The sequence below is a fragment of the Platalea leucorodia genome, assembly GCF_965183815.1.
Source record: "Platalea leucorodia genome assembly, chromosome: 1".
Taxonomy (NCBI): domain Eukaryota; kingdom Metazoa; phylum Chordata; class Aves; order Pelecaniformes; family Threskiornithidae; genus Platalea; species Platalea leucorodia.
Genome location: NC_138823.1, coordinates 167,656,856 through 167,672,207, shown reverse-complemented (window position 1 = coordinate 167,672,207; position 15,352 = coordinate 167,656,856). Strand labels below are relative to the sequence as shown.

At 62.0% G+C, this 15,352-nt stretch overlaps 1 protein-coding gene across 2 annotated transcripts in view; it reads right to left on the bottom strand.

Annotated features, from left to right (window-relative positions):
- Window positions 1-1,047: 1,047 nt before the first annotated feature.
- NBEAL2 (neurobeachin like 2) overlaps window positions 1,048-15,352 on the bottom strand; it is a 30,327-nt gene continuing 16,022 nt past the window's right edge. Inside the window, exons 21-55 of one of the 2 annotated variants that reach the window (XM_082330779.1) lie at window positions 15,100-15,259; window positions 14,922-15,024; window positions 14,212-14,365; window positions 13,911-14,069; window positions 13,660-13,819; window positions 13,396-13,481; window positions 12,428-13,096; window positions 12,171-12,349; window positions 11,926-12,085; window positions 10,252-10,389; window positions 9,856-10,161; window positions 9,499-9,648; window positions 8,235-8,392; window positions 8,030-8,154; window positions 7,715-7,835; window positions 7,472-7,629; window positions 7,113-7,246; window positions 6,914-7,021; window positions 6,144-6,239; window positions 5,937-6,061; window positions 5,714-5,854; window positions 5,502-5,632; window positions 5,298-5,407; window positions 5,068-5,185; window positions 4,901-4,998; window positions 4,701-4,817; window positions 4,524-4,613; window positions 4,302-4,411; window positions 4,038-4,210; window positions 3,681-3,775; window positions 3,469-3,585; window positions 3,228-3,389; window positions 3,000-3,148; window positions 2,769-2,904; window positions 1,048-1,499 (exon numbers count right to left, since the gene is read on the bottom strand). In XM_082330779.1, the coding sequence (XP_082186905.1) occupies window positions 1,395-1,499; window positions 2,769-2,904; window positions 3,000-3,148; window positions 3,228-3,389; window positions 3,469-3,585; window positions 3,681-3,775; window positions 4,038-4,210; window positions 4,302-4,411; window positions 4,524-4,613; window positions 4,701-4,817; window positions 4,901-4,998; window positions 5,068-5,185; window positions 5,298-5,407; window positions 5,502-5,632; window positions 5,714-5,854; window positions 5,937-6,061; window positions 6,144-6,239; window positions 6,914-7,021; window positions 7,113-7,246; window positions 7,472-7,629; window positions 7,715-7,835; window positions 8,030-8,154; window positions 8,235-8,392; window positions 9,499-9,648; window positions 9,856-10,161; window positions 10,252-10,389; window positions 11,926-12,085; window positions 12,171-12,349; window positions 12,428-13,096; window positions 13,396-13,481; window positions 13,660-13,819; window positions 13,911-14,069; window positions 14,212-14,365; window positions 14,922-15,024; window positions 15,100-15,259 (5,301 nt within the window). In that variant the 3' untranslated portion in view covers window positions 1,048-1,394. Of the gene's footprint in view, window positions 1,500-2,768; window positions 2,905-2,999; window positions 3,149-3,227; window positions 3,390-3,468; window positions 3,586-3,680; window positions 3,776-4,037; window positions 4,211-4,301; window positions 4,412-4,523; window positions 4,614-4,700; window positions 4,818-4,900; window positions 4,999-5,067; window positions 5,186-5,297; window positions 5,408-5,501; window positions 5,633-5,713; window positions 5,855-5,936; window positions 6,062-6,143; window positions 6,240-6,913; window positions 7,022-7,112; window positions 7,247-7,471; window positions 7,630-7,714; window positions 7,836-8,029; window positions 8,155-8,234; window positions 8,393-9,498; window positions 9,649-9,855; window positions 10,162-10,251; window positions 10,390-11,925; window positions 12,086-12,170; window positions 13,097-13,395; window positions 13,482-13,659; window positions 13,820-13,910; window positions 14,070-14,211; window positions 14,366-14,921; window positions 15,025-15,099; window positions 15,260-15,352 lie in introns of both variants that reach the window. The other variant, XM_082330778.1, reaches the window with a different exon arrangement.

Below are 15,352 nucleotides of genomic sequence, written 5' to 3'. Positions count from 1 at the left end.
TTGTGACGCACAGGTACGCGGCTGCTGAGACCCTCTGCGCTTGGGACATGTGGGTAGAGGGCTGCTGAGACCCCCCACGCTCATGACACGAGTTGGATGGCTGCCGAGACCCTCCATGCTCACAACACGTGGGTACAGGGCTACTGAGACCCCCCATGCTCGTGACGCGGGGGGGCAGGGCTGCTGAGACCCGCTCCCCCCTCTCATAACACACGGGAACACAGCTGCTGAGACCCGCCACGCTCGTGACACGGGGGTACACGGCTGCTGTGACCCCCCACTCTTGTGACACATGGGTACATGGCTGCTGAGACCCCCCCCCCATGACACATGGGTACACGGCTGCTGAGACCCCCCCCCACTCGTGACACGGGGGTACACAGCTGCTGAGACCCCCCACTCTTGTGACACATGGGTACATGGCTGCTGAGACACCCCCCCCCCCCACTCATGACACATGTGTGCATGGCTGCTGAGACCCCCATGCTCATGATACGTGGGTACAGAGCTGCTGAGACCCCCCACGCTCGTGACACGGGGGTACACAGCTGCTGGGACCCCCCACCACGCTCGTGACATGGGGATACATGGCTGCTGAGACCCCCCACACTCATGACACATGGGTACACGGCTGCTGAGACCCCCCCATGCTCAGGACACGTGGGCTCTTGAGGCCCCCCCCAGTCTTGTGACACATGGGTACATGGCTGCTGAGACCCCCCACGCTCATGACACGTGGGTACAGAGCTGCTGAGCCTCCCCACGCTCGTGACACGGGTGTCCCCATGTCCCACGTCGGCCTGGCGGGGCGGCCCCGCTGCCCCCTGCCCACAGAAAGGGCCCCAAAAACCCCACCGGGAAGGGGACACCGGGGGGTGGCACCGGGGGGGGACAGCGGAGGGGAGGCGTCACCCCCCGTCCCGCGCGGGGCAGACAAGGGCCTCACACGCATTGCTTCCCCACAGATATATTATTATTATTATTATTAATTTTTTTTCTGTAAAAGATCTAAAAATGGATAGAAAAAAAAAAAAAACCAAACCCAGAGGGACACGGGGGGGACACACCGGCCGGCTCCTGGCCAGCGGGCACGGCGGCGGGGGGACGTGGCACCCCCCTTCCCAGCGAGGGGTCCCCAGCCTCCTCCTCGCCCCCGTCCCTCCGCGGGAAGGGGGGACGCGTCCCCCCCAGGATCGGGGGGTGGCGGCGATTCCACGCCCCCCACCCCACCGGGGGCTGGATAAGGCCACGGGCGATGGGCTGAGCAGGCAGCCTGCGGGCAGCACCGGGCTCTCCGACCCCCCCGGCTTTGCGGGGCGCAGGGGTCCCCCCCTTTCTCCGTGCCGGGGGGGCGCGGGGCACCCTGGGCGGGTGGTGGGCGGGTGGGCGCCAGGCTAGGACTTGCCCTCGGCGGGGTTGTACTCGGTCTCGCCGGCCGAGACCTGGGAGATGCGCCGCGTGGAGCGCCACAGCCGCCGGTGGAACTGGCCCGGCCGCACCTGGGCGAGGGGAGATGAGCACCCACCCGATGTCCCTGTCCCCTTCCACGTCCCCTTCTGGATCCCCATACCCTTCATCCAGCTCCGTCCTCATTCCCTTCTCCATCCCCATCCCCTTCCAGATCCTCATCTCCTTCTCCATCCCCATCCTCTTCTCCATTCCCATTCCTCATCCCCTTCTCCATCTCCATCACATTCCAGATCCTCATTCCCTTCTCCATCCTCATCCCCTTCTCCATCTCCATCACATTCCAGATCCTCATCTCCTTCTCCATCCCCATCCTCTTCTCCATCCCCATTCCTCATCCCCTTCTCCATCTCCATCGCCTCCCAAATATCCATCTCCTTCTTCATCCCCATCCTCATCCCCTTCTCCATCCCCATTCCTCATCCCTTTCTCCATCCCCATCGCCTCCCAAATATCCATCTGCTTCTTCATCCCCATCCTCATCCCCTTCTCCATCCCCGTTCCCTTCCAAATCCCCATCCTCATCCCCTTCTCCATCCTCATCCTCATTCCCTTCTCCATCCTCATCCTCTTCCAAACCTCCATCACCCCCAGCCCCTTCCCCATCACACATCCCCTTCCAAACCCCATCCTTTGCTCCACCCACAATCATCCCCTTCCAAATCCCTATTTCTGCCATCACCATCCCCTTCCCCATCCACACTCCCATCCCTTTCCCAACCCCTTCCTCATCACCATCCCCTCACCATCCCCTTCTCCATCTCCACCTCCATTCCCTTCCCCATCTCCACATCCACCCCCTTCCCCATCTCCACATCCACCCCCTTCCCCATCTCCACCTTCATCTCCATGTCCACCTCCATCTCCACCTCCTTCCCTATCTCCATCACTGCCTTCACCTCCATCTCTACCTCCATCCCCTTCCCCATCTCCACCTCCATCCATTTCCTCATCTCCACCCCCTTCCCCATTCTCCACCTCCACCCCCTTTCCCATCTCCAGCTCCAACCCCTTCCCCATCTCCACCTCCATCCCCTTCCCCACCTCCATCCCCTTCCCCACCTCCACCTCCATCCCCTTCCCCACCTCCACCTCCTTCCCCATCTCCACCTCCACCTCCATTCTCATTCCTTCTCTTTCCCATAACACCTTCCCCATATCTCCCCCACCCCACCCCTGTCCCCCTCAGCTCTGGAGAGCCAGGAGGACAAGCAGAGGTCTCCAGCCCAGCAACACCCAGTGGACACCCAGGCACGACGCCCCCAGCCCACCCACCACCTGGGGTGGGGGTCCACGCTCACCTCAGCGGGCTGCCCAGCCCCCACCACGATGAGCTTGCCATCCTCCAGCCCCACCAAGATGTGACTCTTCTCCTTGGTGACAGACACGCTGTGGACGGGCACCCGCATGGGCACGGGGGGCACGGCCGCCCTGAGGCTGCGAGAAGATGAGTGGTGGGATGGGACCCCTGGAGCCCCCCGGGCACTCCAAGGGGGTGGCTGGGGTGGGACAAGGTGGCTGGTAGCCCTCACCTCTGGAGGTCACGGATCTCCAGCCCGCACTGCATGGTCCCCAGCACCACAAACTCCTCCGTCAGGCACATGGCCGTCACCTCCTCGTCCAGCGGGACGGTGGAGAGGTGCTTCCCGTTGACCGAGTAGAGGTGCAACGCAAACCTGTCCTGAAAGACAGAGCAAATTGGGGGGGAACACACAGGCTGACGGTGGTGAGGGGGAGGACACCGGGCCACCTGGCCATACCTTCAAGCAGGCTCGTTGACCCACGGTGGTCTGGGCGACCACCTGCCCCTCCGGCCCCACGGCCAGCTGGGAGAGGACGGCGGGAGGTGAGCTCTCGCCGGGCGGTCGCAGGGATCGGATGAAGAGACCCCGGCGGATGGTGTGGATGATGATGGTGCCATCCTACGGGAGGAAGGGGACGTGGGGCGGTGGCGATGGTGGCACTGCCCACCCTGCCACCCATCCCATCGCCCCAGCTCACCTTGGAGCCCGACACCGCCATGTCCAGCTCGGTGCTGATGGCCACGCACGTCACCTCGGCATCGTGGCCGTACAGGACCTGGACGGGTTTGGGAGCCAAGCCGCTGGAAAACCCACCCTGCCGTTGGGGACACGAGGACCTCAGTGACCTGGTGGCAGTGCCCACTGCAAGCCACCCCATCAGGAGCGAGGGGGTAAGGGTCAACCCCCTACCTGCTGTAGGACCTGCCACACCATACAGGTGGTGTCCCGGGAGCCAGAAATGAGGTAGATGCCGCAGAGGTCAAGCGCCAGGCAGGTGACAACATCTGTGACACCCAGAGGGACACCATGAGCTGCTGGTCCTGTCCCATCACGCTTGGTACCCCAACCCCATGGGATGGCACCAAGACATGTTTTGAGGAGATGCTGCTAACCCTAACCCCAGCCCGGCTCTGCGATGGAGCCTGGACTGTCCCCAGAAGACTGGGGACACTGGGAGATGTCCCCTTCCCGCTCCCACGTCCCCTGCCTCCCCCCTACAAACCCATTGGGGCATCATTGATCCTTCATCATCGGAGAAGGACGTACCTATGTGCCGGGTGATGTGCCCAACGACCTTCCCTTTGGCCAGCGAGGTGACGCAGAGGCTGTTGTCCCAATGTCCCCCGCTGAAAAGCAGCTTCCCGTCAGGGGACACGGCCAGCGTGCGGGAGCACAGGTCCGCGCCGGGGGCGAAGGGGCCCTGCAGGAAGCGCTGGGTCCTGGTGGGGTGGGACACGGGATGGTGGCAGAGCCATGGGTGGGCTGGTGGCACCTTTGGGGACTGTCCCCAGCGACCACGCGGCAACTCACTTTGCGTTGGAGACAGTGGGGTCTTTGGTGAAGCTGAAGTAGTTGGAGATGTTCTTGTCATAGGGCAACCAGTTGTGGGTCCCCAACAAGCCGTTGGCACTCACGGTGACCTGGACAGAGATGGACGTGACACAGCTCCCACCACTGGAGCCCTCCTGGGGCTTGGTCCCGGTCCCCCTGGGTCAGCAGCACGCACCCGTGCCTCAGTTTCCCCACACTCACCAGGACGTCGGGTGATCCCTGAGTGATGAAGGAGTGTGCCTGGTTCTTGGGGACCACGGCTTGCACCAGGGCCACCCCATCGCTGATGCCCTGCAGGGAGACAGCAACCGGTCAGCACCCTCCTGGCCACCACCACCCCCCCAGTCCTGGCCAAGGACCCCCCAGGGTTCTCCTCACCTCCACGAAGAAGGACTTGAGCTGGTCCAGGTTCTCGAAGACGTTGGGCGAGCGGGTGTCGAGGCGGGCCAGCCTCCGGGCAGCGCTCTCTGCCGACAGCCGGGCGGGATGGGGCTCCTGGGGGGGGGGCGAGGGAACCCATGAGAAGGGGGGTGGCCCCCCAAAAGGCGCTATTTTACTGGCGAGGAGGTAGGAGCTACCTTGAGCAGCTGGCAGGGCGTCTGCCCAAAGTTGCTGATGATGCCCTCCAGAGCCTTCCTCTGCGTCTCGTCGGCGATGGCGTCCAGGTCCACGGCCCCTGGGGATGGGGATGGTCATGGGGGGCCACCTGGCAGGTGCCCCCCCACCTCCCTGCCCCATGGCTCACCCTCGTAGGTGCAGTAGTAGAAGACGTTGAGGGCCTCCACGGCAGCCGGGCCTCGTTGCTTGTACCCAAAAATGAGGTCGATCCACTCGTGGAGGTGGGCTGAGACGTACTCCGACTCCTGCCCAAGGACGGGGCATCAGGGTGGGCCGGGAATGCCCACCACTCCCTATAACGCGCCCTCCCCAGGGGTGGGAGCGGAGGAGGGATTGGGATGGGCTCCACCATCTCACCAAGGCTTTGCGGTGCTGGTAGATGAAGTCCTCGCGGGATTGCGCCCACCGGGGCAGCACCACGTCGCCCACCTTCTCGTTGGAGAGCTGCAGGCAGCCCAGGTCGAAGCCTGCAGGCAGGGCGGGCAGGGGGTGAGGGACACCCACCCTCGCCGTGCTCCCACGGGTGCTGTCCCCATCGTGGGGATGACGGGTGCCCCTTACCATTCTGGTTCTCCAGGAACTCGGGGAAGTAGAAGAACTCGGGGATGAGCTCCTTGACGTCCACGGGGTTCTCCATGCGGGCTTGCCACGCCGCCGGCACCGAGTGGAACTGCCGGTCCGAGCAGTCAAACCTGGTAGCACAGGACACGCGGTCGGAGCCCACTTGTCCCCCTCCATCTCCCCTCCCCAGGGTCCCCTCGCCGGGTGCCCACCTGCCGCTCTGCAGCTGGATGTGGAGGGTGGTGAAGGGCTCGGTGCGGATCAGGTAGTGCATGACGCCCGCCGCGTTGGAGTAGTGCGTGCCGTAGTGGAACTTATCCACGGTGCCCGTGGGGTCCTCGAAGCTCTCGTACCTGGGGGCAAGGTGGGGGGTCCACCAGGAGCCGGCCAGGCGGTCCCCATGTCCCCTGTCCCTCCTGTTTTGGGGACACTCACTTCTCCTTCACGTCCCGGGCGTGCCGCTCGTTGGCCACCCCGATGGGCTTGGACAGGTCCCGAAACACGGCCGGGTCGGTGAGGTCGAGGGTCTCCGAGACGTAATCCCGCAGGATCCAGGGGAACTGGGTGGGGGCAGGAGGTGGGTGAGACTGGGGTGGGGTCCTGGGCTCGCTGGGGGGACGGGGACACACACGGGGGGCTCACCACGGGGTACTGGGAGAGGTCGTTGTAGGTGCGCCCTGCGATCGTGTTCAGCTGCATGAGGTACTCGAAGTTGGAGATCTCCCGCAGGACCCATTTCTGGAGGGAAGGGAGGGCGGTTGAGATGGGCTGGGGGGGCAGACACCCCCACCCCACGGCTGTCCCTGTCCCACAGCCATCCCTGGTCTCGTGGCCATCCCCATCCCATGGCTGTCCCTAGTCCCACAGCCATCCCTGGTCCCATGGGCATCTCCAACCCATGGCCATCCTTGTTCCCATGGGTATCCCTATCCTACAGCCATCCCTGGTCCCAGACCATCCCTGGTCCCACGGATATCCTTGTTCCCATGGCCGTCCCTGGTGCCGTGGGCATCCCCGTCCCATGGCCATCCCTGGAACCATGGCCATCCCAGGTCCTACAGCCATCCCAGGTCCCACGGCCATACCCATCCCATGGCCGTCCCTGTCCCATGACCATCCCAGGTCCCATGGCCATCCCCATCCCATGGCCATCCCTGATCCCATGGCCATCCCAGGTCCCGTGGCCATCCCCATCCCATGGCCATCCCTGATCCCATGGCCATCCCAGGTCCTACAGCCATCCCTGGTCCTATGGCCATCCCTGGTCCCATGGCCATCCCCGGTCCCATGGCCATCCCCATCCCATGGTCATGTCTGGTCCCACGGCTATCCCCATCCCACGCTGGCACCCTCCCCTTTGCCATCCGGGAAGGAGAGATATGGGGTGGGGGTGGGCAAGGTGGGGCCGGTACCTGGGTGAGCCCTGAGGCTTTCAGCAGCTCCTGGGGCGACCGGCTGCCGAAGTAGATCTGGCTGGGGGGACGCAGGCCGAGGATGCAGGAGTACACCTTGTTTCTCACCTGGGGGGACATGGGTAGGACGTGGAGTGGCTGGAGCCTGGGCAGTGCCGCAGCCCCGGGAGGGGCTTTTGGGGGGAAAAGGTGCCACCACCTTTTTTTTGAAGTTGAGGAAGTAGTTGGCCTGGTCGATGAAGAAGAGCTCGAGCGCGGAGCGGCGCAGGTTGTAGCGGCGCAGGTGGACCTCGCGCAGGTGGGACAAGGGGCGCTTGAAGTCGTAGCCGATCCCTGCCGAGATGGGGGGGCACAGAGCCCCGTGGGCATCACTGTCCAGCCGGATCCCAATTCCCGAGGCAGGGATGGAGGCCAGCATCGCCCTGGGGCTGATGCTGGAGCCCACCCCCAAAACGGCCCGCACCAGGTGTGATGGGCTTCTGGAGGAGATGGGATGGGTGGGGGGTTCCTCACCCCACCTCACTGCAGGGACCCCCCCCAAGAAGCACATCCCCTTACCTCCCTCTGTCTCCTCCTTCTCACTGCTGCCGTCGTAGAAGTAGACGTGCTGGGTTGTCACCTCCAGGCGGCCGGGGATGACAGCCACTGTTGTGATGAGCTCGCAGTCCTCCGATACCACCAGCTTCTCCCGCTGGTTCTGCTCCTTGGGCTCAGCCCTGGGTGATACCGGGGGTGAGGAGACCCCGGTGACACCCCCAGCCTGGGCAAGCCAGCATCATGGCAGGGGATGGGGACACTTACTGGTTGTCCAGGACGGGGAGGTCCTCCTCAGCCAGTTGGTCATCCTCCAGCTCGCTCACCTTGGCCTCCTTGGCCATGGCGAGTGGGAGGGACTCGGTGGGGTTGTGGAGGTGGTCAGCTCCTGAAATGAGGAGGGGGTCAGCAGCCACCCACGGCTGGGGGACAAGTCCTGCGACGGCTCCCTATCCCACCCCCCAACCCCAACAGGGTCCATGACAGCTCCCAGCTCAACCCCACCACGTGCATCCAACTGGTGGCACCCCCTTTCCTGTGGCATGGGGGGACCCCTGGGTGCCCCGCTCCCATCAGCCTCACCCAGGTTGTCCCGTAGGGCGCTGGCCTCCAAGTGCTGGTCAAAATTCAGGTTGGGCACCAGCTTCAGCCTCATCCGGGAGTAGGTCTCAGCGCTCGACAGCTTCCAGCGAACCTCCGGTGGGTTCCTGGGGGGCAGGCGGGGGTGAGACACCCTGGGGACCCCCAGCCGTGCCACCCCTCCCTGGGGACCGAGGCAGGGGCTCACCGGTCAGCCCAGGCGGAGCGGGGCGAGGTGAGGAGGCGGCACAGGGACCGCCACTGCTTCAGCACGGTGCTGTGGTGGTTGTTGGCCTGCTTGAGCACGTTGGCGTGCCGGATGTTTTCTGCTTTGGCGCGCTTCGCCGCCGGCTCCAGCACCAGCTCCTGTCGAGGGAGCAGGAGAGTGAAGTGACAGCAGGGGCTGGGGCACATCCCTGAGGTGAGGAGCATGTCCGTGGGGTGACATCCCCAGGGCAAGGAGAACGTCCCCAGGACGATGGACTTGGGGTGAGGAGCACATCCCTGGGATGATGTCCCTGGGTGAGGAGCATGTCCCCAGTGTGAGGAGCACACACCCAGGAGCACACCCCTCCTGGGATGAGGAGCACATCCCCAGAACAATGTCCCCAGGACGAGGAGCACTTCCTGAGGGCAATGTCCCCAGGGTAAGGAGCATGTCCCCAGGGTGACATCCCCAGGATGAAGAGCACATCCTCAGGATTAATGTCTCCAGGATGAGGAGCATGTCCCTGGGGCGAGGAGCATGTCCCTAGGATGACATCCCCAGAGTGAGGAGCATGTCCCCAGGGTGATGTCCTTGGCATGAGGAGCACGTATCCAGGGCGAGGAGCACACCCCTGGAACGACGTCCCTGCGATGATGAGAACATTCCCGGGATGATGTCCACGGGATGAGGAGCATGTCCCCAGAATGATGTCCCCAGGATGAGGAGCACATGCTGAGGATGATATCCCCAGAGTGAGGAGGATCTCCCCAGGATGACATCCCCAGGATGATGTGAAGAACATCCCCAGGATTAACATCCCCAGGGTGAGGAGTACGTCCCTGGGGTGAGGAGCATGTCCCCAGGATGACATCCCCAGAACAAGGAGCACATTCCCTGGATGACATCCTTGGGGTGAGGAGCACATCCCCATGACCCCAGATGATGTGCCTGGGGTGAGGAGCACATTCCTGAAACAGCATCCCTGGGCTGATGACCATATCCCTGGGGTGACGCCTCCGGGATGAGGAGCACATCCTGAGGACCATGTCCCCAGGGTGAGGAGGATGTCCCCAGGATGACATCCTCGGGATGAGGAGCAAATCCCCAAGGATTAATATCCCCAGGGAGAGGAGCACGCCCCTAGAATGACATCCCCAGAGCAAGGAGCACATTCCCTGGATGACATCCTTGGGGTGAGGAGCATGTCCCCAGGATGAGGAGCACATCCGCAGGGTGACGTTCCCCTGTGAGCAGCGGGCAGTACCTGGAACATCTTGCGGCTGGCCGCCTTCTCCTGCTCCCGCCGCTGGGAGCTGCTCATCATGGCATCGTAGCAGGCGTTCCAGAAATTGGACATGTGGTCGTGGCTCTTGGCGAAGGTGTCCATCTCAAACTGGGCCATGGTGGGCTGCACCTACCAGGACAAGAGGGGAGGCATTTACAGGGCTTGGCACCCACCAACCATCATCCAGGCTATGAGCACCCCTGCCCTGGAGGTCATCCCTGCAGGCTGTCCCAACCCGGTGGTGACATGGGGACCCCACCGCAGCACGCACCCATCTCTAAGCCTGGGAAGATGTTCCCCCAACAGCGATGCCACCCCATGCCCCATGGCACCCACGTGCTTCTCGATGAAGCCCCTCCACTCCGGGGTGGTGCAGAAGAGCTGGAAGTCCTCGTAGAAAGTGGGGCTGCCGTTGGTGGGGGGCAGCGAGGGCAGGAAGAGCTGCAGCTGCAGGGTCTCGTAGCACTGGTCCATGAGCGTCCGGATGATGGGCACCAGCCAGGAGAAGGTCTCCGACTTGGCGTCCAACGAGCGTCGCAGCGGGGTCTCCAGCTTGCCCAGCAGGTAGCAGGCCTCGTCCTTTTTGGGGGCCGAGGCGGTCTGCAGCAGGCTGTGCAGCTTCACGTACGCCAGCGAGTGCAGCTGGTTGGGGACATGGGACATCAGATGGGGCCACCGGCCCTGCCCCAAGGGCTGGGGTCTCCCCCCGAGCCCCAGGAAGGGTTGACCCACCTGGGGGTCCTGCAGCATGATGTAGCCCACGAGGATGCGTAGACCCGTCTGGGCCATCTCCTTGAGGTCGGAGGTGCCGTTGGCCAGGTGGTACCAGACGCCCAGCTTGTCCAGCAGACTGCTCACCCCCTCGTAGATCTGGGGGGGCACAGTGAGCCCCCCGCCCAGCCCCGCACCCCCCACCTCCCCAGCCGGCCGGGCGCAAAGCCCCCAGGTCTGTCCCCATCACCCAGCCCGCCTTGGCTTTGCTTGGCGTGGGTTTGGGCTGCGGGCAGGGGTTAGGATTAGGGTAGGGTAGGGTAGGGTAGAGCCCCAGCCCCTAACCCTAATGACAAATTAGGTAGGGTTTGGCTTTAGGGTTATGGGTTGGGGCTTAGGGTATGGGGTTGTGGTAAGGGTGTAGGGTTAGGGTTAAGGGTTAGGACTGGGGTTAGGGCTAGGTCATAGGATTGGGCTTAGGGTTGAAGTTTATGACAAGGATGTAGGGTTAAGGTTTAGGATTAGGATTTAGGAGGTACGATTAGATTTATAAATTATGAGTTCAGGTTAGGGCTTAGGGTATAGGATTAGGATTTCAGTTTACAGTAAGGTTGTAGGTTTAAGGGTTAAGGGTTGGGACTGGGATTAGGGCTAGGGTACAGAACTGGGGTTAGGGCTGAGGTTTATGGCAAGGATGTAGAGTTAAGGTTTAGGATTAGGATTTGGGAGGTATGGCTATGAGTTGGGGTTATGATTTAGAGGTTAGAGCTTAGGGTACAGGGCTAGGGATTTGGGTTTACAGTAAGGGTGTAGGGTTAAGGTTAAAGTTTAGGATTAGGGGTTAGGGTTAGGATTTAGGATCAGGGTTAGGTTTTACAGCAAGAGTGTATGGTTAGGGTTTACAGCAAGGGTTAGGGTTAGATTTACAGGTTATGAGTCAGGGATAGGGTTTAGGGTTATATCTTAGTGTATAGGGTTGGGTTTATGGTTAGGGTGTAGGGTTAGGACTGGGGTTAGGGCTAGGGTATAGAATTAGGGTTAAGGTCGGGGTTTACGGCAAGGATGTAGGGTTAAGGTTTAGGATTTGGATTTAGGTGGTACAGGTAGATTTACAGGTTATGAGTTAGGGTTATGGTTTAGGGTTCGGGCTTAGGGTATAAGGCTAGGGGGTTGGGTTTATGGTAAGGGTATAGGGTTAAGGTTAAAGTTTAGATTGGGGGTTAGGATTTAGGATCAGGGTTAGGGTTTACAGCAAGGGTTAGGGTTAGATTTACAGGTTATGAGTTAGGCATAAGTTTTAGGGTCAGATCTTGCCATATAGGGTTAGAGTATAGGATTGTGTTTATGGTCACAGTGTAGGGCTAGGGTTAAGGGTTAGGATTAGGGATTAAGGCTAGCATATAGGATTGGGCTTCACAGCAAGGGTGTAGAGTTAGGGTTAAGACTTAGGGTTAGAGCTGGGGTTTATGGCAAGGGTGTAGGGCTAAGGTTTAAGGTTAGCTTTAGGGGCTAGGGTTGAATTTACTGGTTATGGGTTAGGGTTATGGTTTAGGAGTAAGGCACAGGTTATTTTCCAAGGTTAGGTTCAAGGGCTGCAGGTAGGGGCAGGGTTTAGGGTCAGGGCTATCATCAGGGTTAGCATTAGGGTTCAGAGCTCGGGTTTGGGACCAGGACCCCCTGCTCCTGCCCATCCACCTTCTCGCTCCACAGGGCCTGGTTGTTGTGTCCCTCAGAGAACAAGAAGTCCTGGAGCAGCCGCAGCAGCTTGAGGGCGTTGTGGGTGAGGCCGGGCAGGGCGGCCGGTCCCGACTCCTTCAGATCCGTCAGCGCCGACTCCAGCATCATCTCCAGCAGGCTGCGGGAGAGCAGGCAGCTCCGTAGGGTGGTCCTCCCTTGGGCTGCACCCCTTGGACCTCGCTCCAGACCTGGGCAGGACTCACCTGCGCTTGATCTCATCGGGGGATCGCACCAGCTCGCATGCCGTCCCCAGCTTGGTGAGGACGGAGAAGACCTGCCCGCGTTCCCTCCACGCCGCGTCGTCCCAGCCCTCCACCCCGCGCCAGGTCACCGAGAAGACGATGTTGGTCAGGAGGTTGCACAGCTCCTCCTCGGGTGTTTGCTGCCAAAGGGGAGGAAGGGTGAGATGCCCGGCGTCCAGCGTAGCCCAGGGTGGTGGGCATGATGGTTTGGGGCTCACCTGGGGGTTGCTGGTGTTGGAAACACTGTCACTGGGCAGCGTGTCCTGGTAGCTGCTCTCATCCAGGACGTTTGAGAGGCTGGAGCTCTTGCGTGCTCGCATCCCCGGGAAGGGCTTGAAGCTCTCCAGGGGCGAGGGGGTGCCGGGGCCGCTGGCGGGGGTCTGCGTGCCGCTTTCGGCCGTGGCGATGGAGCTGGTGCTGGCCAGATCGAGCCCCAGGTCGAAGGGTGAGGTGGAGAAGGGTGAGAGTGGGTGGTAGACACCATCGAAGGGAGGACCATCACCGGGGTTGGAGGACGAGCGGCTGGCCCGGTCAGAGGAGTCAAAAGACTTGAAGTTGTAGGAGTGGAAGGACTTGGTGCGGCCGCTTGGGGAGATGGAGTGGTCAGAAAAGCCTTCGGAGAGCTCCTGGTCCGAGGCCTCGTAGCCCAGCGGCAGGAAGACATCCAGCTCCTGCAGCTCGGCCGGCGGCGGGCTCGTCCCCTCTTTGCCGGAGGGGTCTGAGAAGCGGAGGAGCTCCAGGCAGCCCCCGTTGCTCGCGATGCTCAGGCTGTGCTGGCGGGACTCGTAGGACTCTTTGACGTAGAGCTTGGTGAGCGTGTCCTGCCAGCCGGCCAACCTGGCCAGCTGCTTCACCATGTCCTGCTGCGCGTAGATCAAGTGGAAGAGCTGCAAGAGAAAGTCGGGGGGAGACCCGATGATGTTGCCCCAGCCTCTTGGGGGGTTGGCCCCTCTGAGGGGCAGGATGCTTGAGCACCCCAGATCCTCCACAACCATCATGGAGTGCTGCGGTTGCATCACCTCCATGCTGGCATCTCCACGTGCCGGCAGCCCTGTGCCCGGGGTGTTACCACCATCCCGATGGCCCCCGCCTTCAAGCATGGCTGGGTGCCCGTGGGTGGCTCTGGGGAGCTCAGCCCCAGGGTGACCGCTCGGTCACAGCCCCTTGTGCCCATGGCCCCGCTCACCTTGCGGCAGATATCGAGCCGGACGGTCAGCTCGGCCCGGTGGGACAGGTAAACTATGGCCACCAGGTCCTTGTAGTTGGGGGGGTCTGTGGACAAGAAGAGAGAGCATGGTGGTGGGACAGGTTCTTCTGTCCCCAAAAGCCACCAAAGACCCCCAGCCTCAAGACTGCCCGAGCCTTCTGGGAAGCCACCAGTGATGACCCCATGGCATGTGTTTGGGATGGGTGGCCAGGGCCAGCCTGGTTTTGGCAGGGCACATGGTACCTGCCCCGAGGACCTGCTCTGAGAGGCAGCGGAAGAGCAGCATGGAGCCAGGGATGTCGCTGAGGCAGGTGATGAGCCCTTGGTACCCGATGTCCTTCAGCTTCAGGCGGTTCTTGCTGCGCTCGGGGACCTTCTCATACTTTAGCATCTTGTAGAGGACCTGGCGAGGCAGAGAGGGGTGGCCACCCTGCTGCGGCAAAGTCCCTGGCCGCTGGGGATGGCAAGAGATTGGCACTGGGGACCCTCCTTACCTTGAAGACCCTCTCCCGCACTTCATCTGAGAACTTCTTCTGCACCAACAGCGAGAAGAGGACCTCCACGTGGCCCGGCTCAAAGAGGAAGGTGAAGAGCTGCTCCTGGGCAGGCGAGCCCTTCAGCAGGCTGTGGATCACCTCCAGCGCCCCGCAGACCTACAGGACATGGGGCTGGTTGTCCACTGCCCTCCACGTGCCCCACCAGGACCTCAGCAGCTTCTCCCCACCCACTGCCAAGCGCTGGGCCAGCCCACAGCACACTGAGGTGCTTGGGGACCAGGGTGGCTTGGTGCCGTACCTGCTGCTCATCCTGCGCCCCGGCCACGTAGCTCAGCAAGCTCTGCATCTCCTCCCCAGAGAAACTCCTGCAGAAGAAGTCCTTCACCAAGCTGAAGAGGGATGTCTGCACTGTCTTGATGTCGTCGGTGGCCGTGGTCTTCTCCCTGGAGGTGCTGATGGACAGACATGCATGGGCATTCCCTCTGGGGATCTGCACAGCCACTCTCCTGCCCCTTGTCACCCACCGCCAGCATGATCCCAAATCCCGCCAAGAAGCCTGAGGAGCTCCGGGGCAGCCCGCTGTGGTCACCCCTTCTGGCCAACCCTGCCCACCGGGAAATGTCCACCCCATGCATTTAGGTCTCTGCAGGGTGTGAGCACCCCCAGTATCACGGACACATGGAAATGCGTCAGGTCGGACAAGAAAAGGGCATCAGCTTGTTGCAGAAACCACCATGCTCTTGGTTGCTCCTGGAGAGATGCTGGGGGTGGATTTTGGGGCTGACCAGGCACAGCTCTGGGTGGAGGCTTGGCGATGGGGCATGGCCATGGGGAGTGGAAGGTCCTGCACCCACCGCCATGCTCCCACACCAGAAGATTATCCCATGAGGTGCTTGCAGGGGGAATATTGCCCCAAGCAAATGGTGTCTACCCCAAACCGCAGCTCCGAGGGGTGAAGCCCACCACCACGTCAGCGTTGGGAGGTCCCGGCTACAAGTGGCAGCTCACCTGTAGTATGTCCGGATGGAGTCGAGGATGTACTGCACGCCATACTTCTTGCAGATGCGCTGCTTGTGGTCCTTGATGACGTTGGCCAGATACTGGATATGACCTGTGGGAAGAAGGTGTGAGTAGCCATGGAGGCCGGTGGGGATGGAGAACACCCCCAAGCTCCTCCAGTTCGCACCTAAGCGGACGGCGAAGTCGCTGTTGCTCCAGATGCGGAAGTCGAAGAGGAGATGCTGGTAGAGGAGGTGCAGCAGGAGCCCGCTGCCCTCGGAGGCCATCTGCTCCATCAGGATCTGCGAGGCCATCAAGGTGCTCATGTCCAGCAGCGGACCGGAGACCTGCCACGGGCGAGAGGGGAGGCTTGCAGCCCCGGCATCCCCCTTGGGGAATGGCCCCGAGGACTGCGGGACGGAGCCTTTGGTAGCCCCCCA